The sequence below is a fragment of the Salvia hispanica genome, chromosome 4, assembly GCF_029641045.1.
Source record: "Salvia hispanica isolate PSC_SH4W2 chromosome 4, Shi_PSC_v1, whole genome shotgun sequence".
NCBI classification, from domain to species: domain Eukaryota; kingdom Viridiplantae; phylum Streptophyta; class Magnoliopsida; order Lamiales; family Lamiaceae; genus Salvia; species Salvia hispanica.
In genome coordinates this window covers 9,081,561-9,090,581 of record NC_142695.1, presented here as the reverse complement: position 1 = coordinate 9,090,581, position 9,021 = coordinate 9,081,561, and the positions used below count along the sequence as shown (strand labels likewise).

The window sequence follows — 9,021 nt, the reverse complement described above, 5'->3', positions numbered from 1 at the left end:
TAGCAAGATATTTATTTCCAGAGCACACTATAGCCCACTGACGGACCCAGGTGGGGTCGGGTGGGGTCGACCGACCCCACCGTCGTCCGCCGAGAGCTGCCGGAGACTCCATTAAAGGACCTTCGATGCGCAACTCAACCTTCGACCCTCGGAGCTCCGCCTTGACGCCAAGAGACATAGCTCCACCGCAATTCTTCATCTTTTGAAATAAAAGAGAGAGATAGGTGAGAATAACAAAGAGATGGAGAGGAAGAGGGAGGGGTTGCCGCTGTGGAAAGGAGCGATGGTGAAAAAGTGTTCTAAAGTAATTCTTACTTTTGAATGAAATGGGCTGAATAATTGGGTCTACTCTTAAAAGTGATAGTTATAGATTAATTAGAGTAATTATAATTATAATTATAATTATAATTATAATGTTCATTTTATTAATGACAATTTCATCATATTTTTTATTTATTTATTTTTTTTTAAATTATTGATAAATATCAATAAGATTATTAGTTTTAAAATTAAAGATAACTTAAAAAATTAAGTCAGAAAATAAACTATTTAAAGTAAATATTGTCTTAAAAAATAATTATTTAAATATCATATTTATTATTATTTTCTAGTGTATTCGATCCCACGAGTTTTAATTCCTGCATCCGTCATTGCTATAGCCTATATAAGCCATGTTGCTAGTAAATTAAAAGAACACGAGTAGCCTGAAGCCAAAGATATCGAAATTTAAATTCAATTCTAGATATAATTAATTTATACCATCCCACGAGAATATGTATTTTCCAATTTTGGAAACTCTGTTCTCTCTAATGAGGTGAAATTCATTCCCTACTTATATATAATACTTTAATTACTTTGATTTCTTTACCTCTCTTACTTTACTAATTTTGTATTAAAACTCGTGCCGAACCCAAAGTACATATTCTTTGAGGACGAATGGAATATTATTTAGACACCAGTAGTTCAATTTAAACACAAATTCTCACTTTTGGGCTTGTAGGCTGCAGGCCTACAATAACTTATATCCACGAGCACGCACTTTTGGGCTGCGGCCTACGATAACTAATATCTTAGGTCCATATATTTTAAAAAATCAATTGTGACACATAAGCCCATTTAAATTCCAACCCAAACGTTTTTATAGTTTAATTTCCTGCATGATTGTGTAAAAAATTGCAATTAGATAGTAAAATTCTAGGGTTCCAAATGGCCCTCTTTTGCTCACCTTGTAACTGTAAACCACTAATTTTGTGCCCTAAATTTCCAAGTAGTAATTATTGTGCGATTGAAAGGCCCTTGAAATCGAAAACCCCAATTTTCGAAACCCCAAATTTCACAATCTCAATATCTGCTCCAACTAAAATTTCCAACAACAAAGCGCAATGTAGCTCAAGTTTGAGCTCTTCCGCTGAATCGGAAGAAGAGCATCCCTCCAGTGTCGTAGTCTTCGTAAAAGGTGAAACTTGCTATCAAACTCATAACTTTGAAGTACTTTGATTTTTTTCAATTGACATTTAGTTTGTGTATATCACCTGTCACCTGATTATAGAACTGTTGTTGAATGCTGTTATATTGGCATAGAGAATGGTATTTACAATGTGTGTGTGTGTTTTATGCCTCTTAATTACAGTTGTAATGCTTTCTATACTCATTTGTGAATATAAACTAAAATAATTAGACCGTTGATTTCATTTTTATGATGTATTTTTGAATCAGTAATAATTAATTCACATATATACTTCCATTGTATGGTTTATGTTTATGGCTTAGATTGCTGTTCTGAATGTGTGAGATAATGTCTTACTATTATTTTATGATTCTGTTAAGAAAAGAGTATGGATACAAGCATTGTTTGCACCACACAATGTGTGGTTGGTATGCAAAGATTTGATTTTGCAATAAAATTCACATTACAATTGTTATACTACCTGATCTCTTGAGTCGTGTGTTGTACCGTTATCGTTACTCTTCTCTGTTCTGGTGGATTGGATTCTCCGATCACAATAAACAGGGCTAGCGCAATCAACGGGGGAGGGAGAGCTGAAGGAAGCATTTTCGCGATGTGGAGAAGTCAGTCGAGGTGTGACTTAGTGTAACAATATGCAAGATCTTACTCTGTATACCCTTGAAAACTAATCAGACAGTCGATTGCACGTATAATGCAGTCAAACTTGTACTCGATAAGAAAACTAAGCAACCTCTCGGATTTGCTTATGTCTGGTTCGTGGGAGAGGAGAATGCACAAGCAGCCATTAAAGAGATGAACGGTCAGGTAAACATCGTCTGCCCTTGATTCACAAGATTTGCCACTTGTCAGAAACATTCTTGCTGACTTGGCTGAATTCATCTGCTGTTCAGTTCTTTGGAGGAAGATTTATACATGTGGCCCTCCCAAAGCCCGGTTCCTGCAAAATTCCTCAGAGGCCTAGCGTTTACAAATTCTAGGTGGCCTAATTCACCAAATAAACGTTTTTGGTGCTGTGGATTTATTGTATGTATACTATGGTATAGCATTCTCTCTTTTTTTTTTCTCTCTTTTTCTTTTTTCTTTTGCAGTTTATAGGATAGAACTATGGCAGCGTGCAGAAAATACAAACAAAAATTAAACCTCAACATACAACAACAATAACAAAAAGAAGTACTGCAACGAATTAAACCTTAACATGCAACAAAAAATATAATGATCTTCCACCATGCAAACACCAAAAACATTCGATCGATTCAAATTTATGTACCATATTTTGAAAATACAAAAAATTAACGCAAGAACATCGGTGTCCGGATTTTGGCGCGAAATTGTCATCGAAGTAGTGCATTATCTAGTCCATTTGGAAGCCATTTACCTAAAGAATATTGACGATCATATTGACAGAAACATTTTTCCCAACGGTATAAAAATCATCTATAATTGTTAAAGCTGATGGCTGAATATTAATTTTGACAATCCTACTAGATTTTTCTAGATTTCGCCTCTAAAAAAACAATAACTAGAGATCAAATAGAAAAAATATATTAATCGAAATCAGTAGAATTAGTATATCTGAATCAATAAAATACTGAATCTAACATGAAATACAATAAATAATAAATATAGAAAATAATATGAATCGAAACTGTTCGTATCAGATAAGTACTTACTCCATATGTGAATAAATAAAATCATGAATATAATCTGAATAAAAACCAGTAAATAGAAAATATATCAATTGGAATTAGATTAGTATGTGTACATGAATATAAATAATGAGTATAACCATAAATAGAAGAAGTAAAATACGTAGATTAGAATGCGATTAGTATACGGAATGAATAAAATAAGTAAATAAATGAGAAGGATTTGAAAGAGAGGAGGAGGAAGAGAAGAATGCAATTAATCAATGGTGTGGCGCTGCTGAGAATATTGTATACGAAAGCCGCGGCGGCCACCGTATCGACGTCCACAGGTGTAGAATTCGGCACCTTTCTGTGGTACAGCTACGCCGGAATATCATGCTTCTTGGTAGTCTTCGCCGGAATTTGTTCGGGCCTCACCTTGGCCCTCATGCCCTTGGGACAAGTCGAGCTCGAGGTCCTCCGCCGCAGTGGCTCCCCATCCGAGAAGAAACAGGCTGGTCAGCCCTCTTTTCGATTCCACATTTGCTAAATTCGTCGAATGCATGTTTAGAGACTAGAGTGCACCCTTATCTTTGCAATTCACACACACACACACACACAGTAATTTGAGGGGTTTCTAAAATTAACGATGAAATGTAGTATATAGTCTTCACTCAGTCTCTGCAATAAAACATGGAGTAGTAAATATTTTATGATTCTGAGATTGGTGAAAAAAGGAATGGATAATTGATGACAGTGGTGAGATTTTGATTTATAGCTGGAGTTAGAAATTAGGGGTTTAATCTTCTGTCATAATCGCCATTTGGTATATTTTTGCTGACATGCATTTAGTAATTAATCGTATGTTAATATTCAATGCAAATGGTTAATTATATCTGGATTACATGAGGTTTGCATAATTATCTCTTAATTCTAAATAATATAAGATCCTTTTGTTTTGTTTGGTGAGAAACGTTTTTGTTTCACTGCGGATTGATGGTAGTATTATTGGTGCAGTTGCAATACTTCCAGTGGTTCAGAAGCAGCACCAGCTTCTCGTGACATTGCTTTTATGTAATGCTGTTGCAATGGAGGTAGCTTTTTTTGGCTAATGAGTATCAATTTTTCATTTGAGAATCAGTAAAACAAATAACCTTAGATATTGATAGAAGTAGGTAGTTGAGGAAATAAACAATAAGGCAAAGTGAGAAGAGAAGTCAGTTTGAGTTATGAAAGACCAGAACATGGAATTGAAACTGTATCGAATTTGTTTGAACCTCAATATATTCTGCATTTTGTATTTCATTGAATGGCTGTGCTCAAGTTCCGTCTATGTTGCAGGCCCTTCCACTGTACTTGGATAAGATGTTCAATCCATTTGTTGCTATTATAATGTCCGTGACTTTTGTTCTAATTTTTGGGGAGGTATTTACTCAATAGTGTCTCCTAGTATTAAATGTTTTCATCTTTGTAGTTGCTTTATTATACTAATAATTAACGCTATCCTGGTTTCATCTTGTCAGGTTATTCCTCAAGCCATATGTGCTAGATATGGGCTTGCTGTGGGTGCAAATTTGATTTGGCTAGTGCAAGTAATGTTGGTTATATGCTATCCTATTTCTTACCCCATTGGAAAGGTATGTCATCATCAGAAAGTGAAGAAATTTCACTTCTTTTTTTTTATTGTATCTCAGACTAGCCAAGTCCCATTCAGCTGATCTGAAATAAACTCAGAAACTCAGCTTATTTGCGTCGACTCTGATACAAAAATGTGATTCCACTTAACACTTTCATCACATTACGTCCATTGAGATCAGGATGCGTCTCACTTGCATATCTTTGTAAAGTAGCATTCTTTTGAATCAGGATTTAGTTTTTCATACTTTAGAATCTTGAATATTTGTCCAATCTGTTTCTAGTCGTACAATAGTATCGCATTACATGTTTAGTCTCTTTTATGTATTTCTAGCTACTGGATTGGGCGCTTGGACATAGTGAGCCACTTTTCAGAAGAGATCAGTTGAAGGCTTTTGTGTCTATTCATGGAGAGGAGGTATTACTACATGTTGTTGATCTGATTAAGTCGTAGGATTATTGTTCTGCTTCAACATCATTAAGCAGTCATTTTATCTGTAGGCGGGGAAAGGTGGCGAACTCACACATGATGAGACGACTATTATCAGTGGAGCACTAGATTTAACCAAGAAGGTATGATTGGAAACTTGATTTTCTCTTTACCAGAAATTTTTTCTGTTGAAACCATGCTTGTGTTTAATTCCTGTCTCTGATTCTCTTCTGCGACTCATATAGATCGCTGAGGAGGCCATGACGCCAATCGAGTCTACATTTTCTTTGGATTTGGACTCAAACTTGGACTGGTAAAGATCACTCGCGTTTTTCTTATCTTTATCCAGTAATTTAGTCTTGTGATTCGTTGCAAAGATATAACTAGATGTTCTTTCAGGGAAGCTATTAGTAGGATCATGGCTAGTGGCCATAGTCGAATTCCTGTCTATCATGGGAGCCCAAGGAACATCATGGGAGTTTTACTGGTAAGGGTTTTCTGGAATTGTACATGTTTTTCGGTAACCACAAAGTCTAACTTTTGAAATATATGCACTGTTAGGTAAAGAGTCTCCTCACAGTGAGACCAGAAACAGCTACACCAGTAAGCAATGTTTCCATTCGTAGAATCCCTTGGTAGGTATTTGAACTTTTTCATGCATATAAACAACATTTTCATATACAAAGATTGATATACTGGATTTTCTTTTGAACTATTTTCACAGTGTTCCAGCAGATATGCCTCTGTATGACATACTGAACGAGTTTCAGAAAGGCAGCAGTCACATGGCTGCTGTGGTAAAATCGAAAGGAACTAGAACAAGGCCTTCGTTTGTTGATGCTAGGAATGAGAACTCAAACATGGACTCAAGCTTGATCACTCCGTTGCTGTCAAATAGAGTGGACAAGACAGATAGTGTAGCTATTGATATCTACCCGGACTCAACGCCGAGTGAATCAGAAGATGGTGAAGTTGTTGGCATCATCACTTTAGAAGATGTATTTGAAGAACTTCTGCAGGTATATATCACTTTTATCATGTTATTTACTTTATTTCACTTTTTTTGGTGGAAGTTGTGATGTTAATTGTTATTGCAGGAGGAAATTGTTGACGAGACTGATGAATTTGTTGATGTGCACAAAAGGTAACTAATTCCCTTTGGTTAAGAAGTGTGTTTGAACTGCAAAAGATAATTTTATTTTTGGTGCAGAATACGCGTGATGGCAGCTGCTTCATTGGTGCAATCTCCATCCTTTAGGAGGATAGCTATGCAGAAAGGAGTTGTAAGTAACTTATGTTTTCTGTAAAAATGTGTATCTACAAACCAAGATGCATTAATAGAACCAAAACATTATTTGATGATTTTTTAGTAAAAACCGTGCTTATTTTGTCTCTGTGTTGCTTCAGTATAAACCCACGTCAAATCCCAGAAAATCAAATGAGTTCGGCACCCTTGCATCGTCATTTGTAAGAAGCTTTGGAGACGCACATTCTTCAAATGATCGATGAAGAGAGAGGGCTGCTTGAGTTGAGTCCATTTTGTTGGTAGAGAAAGTAGGTGTATATTCTAATGTTTGGTAGGAGTACATACAACTCAATAGGAATAGTCTGAGCTCAGCTTCATAATTTGAATCAAATGGAGTTGGATGAATTGTTGGTTATATATCAGCCTTACAATAGAGAAACAGCTAGTTTATCCAATTCCAGCAACAAATAATTGACATAGTTATTCTTTTAGGTGGTGATGTTTCAATTATTATTTTCTACTTAAATCATTCTCTATTTGAGACCCAGAAGTATAACATTATACAATCTTATTCAATATACAAAATTTGGCTATATTAATTCCCTAGTAGCTAGAATAATCCCATTGTACCTTTACATTATAGCATCACATCCTCAGCAGGGACACACAATTTCATGTTGATGATCTCCTTTTGTCAGTCCTCAAAGCTCACGGCTTCAAGCTTCAACCGTATAAGAATGACGGAGCACCTCCACATGATGTGGAGGCGCGTCCTCTGCTCTTGGAAGTAGCGCGAACACTTCTTCCATACCCGGAGCTTCTGTCGTGCTAAGCCCATTGATTGCCACACAACTAAGATGAAGATCAATGTAGGCAGAAGAACAAAAAGTAGTCGTATATGACTCTTGAATTCAACAAGTTTATGAACGAATACAATGAAATAATGAGGTGGTGTGGTTTATATATATAGATGTGGAGAAATGTGGAAGGAAAGTGGTTGACAGGTGTCAAGGGGAGATTGGACAGGTGGGGATGCCAGCTCAGCTGGTGCCAAACTCAAATTGAAAAGGACTAATCAAATTTCATTCTCATAGTGATGAAATGGACTTATCAGAAGCCCTGATATTCAGGGTGGGATTTTTGTACTGTATTTAGATTAATCAAATATTTTCAGAATTCAGATGTTGTTTTCTGCTCTTTGCATTCAAATTCAATCATTTTGTTTGTCTGCCTTCTCTCTTTTGTACCCTCGAATTTATTGATTATTTTGAACTAGCTAGTACACTAGATTTATTTTTATTTCCAACTCAAAAACAAAAAAAAAAATCATTTATTCATAACATTCAGCTTTTATAATCTCAAATTAAAACTATAAAAGGACGAGAGCACGGAGCAAGCAGCTGTGCAAACACGAGTACATTGTCAAGTATCGACGTCCCAAAATTTGCGAGTACATCCGTGCTGACCAAATATAATCATACACCAACTTAGCGAGCATTTACATGCTCACCGAATATGACAAATTCCCATAACATTGTAAAATAAAAAATATTAGAACATCGATCAAAATGTTCTTCAACAAATTAAATCGAATCCAACGTTTAATCCGGAAACAAGACATAAGTCTTCCTGCCTGTCGTTGTTAAATTCAAGCATCTCAACAAGAATTGAGAATATATAGGGATCGAACTCGGTCAACTCGCACACATATTCATATATAAAAAAAATAGTATCAATTTTATTGAATTAAATAGCAAAAGTGTGGAAAAACTATAAATACACACACACATGTATCCGTTGAAAAGTTCTTGTCCCAACATAGAGGCATAGTAACACAAACTCTAATTATGGAGTAGAATAGAATTTCTCTCTCATCATATTCCTCACCATTCTTCTCCACTTTTCCATTTCCCTATTCGTAAGCACAACTTCTCCCAACTGTTTAAGACTTCCAAATGTAGTTCAAATTGTAGGGACAGTTTGTACCCTCACAGTACATAAATATCACGTGCACTAACCCTATCTTAATCCACATTTAAATAACTTTTCCACACCTGTAATAATTTTTCCTATCAAAATTTGATTATTAAATATTAATCATTTGTGATCCTTCAGTTCTGAAGCCCCACTTCATTATCTTGTCTTGAACATAGTCATTTTCAGTCGGGTTGTTTCAAGATTAGATGTGTGTTGGCCCTCATCACCTTTCTTCATGCCCTACTTGACTAGCTAATTGTATCTTCTTCATTACCATTTTATGAGGTACCTAACAATTTTCTTGAGTCTAAACACGACCGTGTTCGAAATTATAGGATCCCGATGGATTTCGTGCTCGAGTTGTGAACCTATTGCTTGTTAGGGATTTTAAGTGCTTAAGGTCTTAGATATGATACTACATTTCTAGTAACAAGATCTAACATTAGTTCAAACTTTAAATGAACTAGATAATAATATATCCTCAATTCTGTAGAGGAATATGGATGCATCCTATTCCTAGTCAATATCAAATTTCAGTGTCTTTTTGCTAAAAAATGTGTCCCATTTTGCCATGGAAAAAGAGAGACACAGTAAGAAGATTATCTTATCTCAAGTTAAAGCAAAAGAATCAAAGATAAGA

General features: G+C 35.5%; 2 protein-coding genes across 2 annotated transcripts; both read left to right on the top strand.

Annotated features, from left to right (window-relative positions):
* Positions 1-1,167: 1,167 nt before the first annotated feature.
* On the top strand, positions 1,168-2,531 carry LOC125196672 (uncharacterized). Its single transcript, XM_048095279.2, has 4 exons — positions 1,168-1,456; positions 2,012-2,080; positions 2,166-2,272; positions 2,359-2,531. Exons 1-4 carry the CDS (start codon positions 1,207-1,209, stop codon positions 2,443-2,445), a joined length of 513 nt encoding a protein of 170 aa, XP_047951236.1. The 5' UTR covers positions 1,168-1,206; the 3' UTR covers positions 2,446-2,531.
* Positions 2,532-2,651: 120 nt separating this feature from the next.
* On the top strand, positions 2,652-6,997 carry LOC125196353 (DUF21 domain-containing protein At4g14240-like). Its single transcript, XM_048094849.2, has 13 exons — positions 2,652-3,611; positions 4,111-4,187; positions 4,435-4,518; positions 4,617-4,730; positions 5,063-5,146; positions 5,230-5,301; positions 5,404-5,471; positions 5,558-5,645; positions 5,720-5,793; positions 5,883-6,177; positions 6,256-6,302; positions 6,369-6,441; positions 6,566-6,997. The coding sequence occupies exons 1-13, from the start codon at positions 3,365-3,367 to the stop codon at positions 6,665-6,667; spliced, it is 1,425 nt and encodes a 474-aa protein (XP_047950806.1). The 5' UTR covers positions 2,652-3,364; the 3' UTR covers positions 6,668-6,997.
* Positions 6,998-9,021: the final 2,024 nt, after the last annotated feature.

Excerpts from the sequence above, each read along its gene's own strand:
- LOC125196672 (XM_048095279.2), top strand. The coding sequence starts at position 1,207 with ATGGCCCTCTTTTGCTCACCTTGTAACTGTAAACCACTAATTTTGTGC. Across the intron at positions 1,457-2,011 it reads TGTCGTAGTCTTCGTAAAAG|GGCTAGCGCAATCAACGGGG; the intron begins GTGAAACTTGCT and ends CACAATAAACAG. Across the intron at positions 2,081-2,165 it reads ATGTGGAGAAGTCAGTCGAG|TCAAACTTGTACTCGATAAG; the intron begins GTGTGACTTAGT and ends CGTATAATGCAG.
- LOC125196353 (XM_048094849.2), top strand. The coding sequence starts at position 3,365 with ATGCAATTAATCAATGGTGTGGCGCTGCTGAGAATATTGTATACGAAA. Across the intron at positions 5,147-5,229 it reads TGTCTATTCATGGAGAGGAG|GCGGGGAAAGGTGGCGAACT; the intron begins GTATTACTACAT and ends TTTTATCTGTAG. Across the intron at positions 5,794-5,882 it reads TCCATTCGTAGAATCCCTTG|TGTTCCAGCAGATATGCCTC; the intron begins GTAGGTATTTGA and ends CTATTTTCACAG.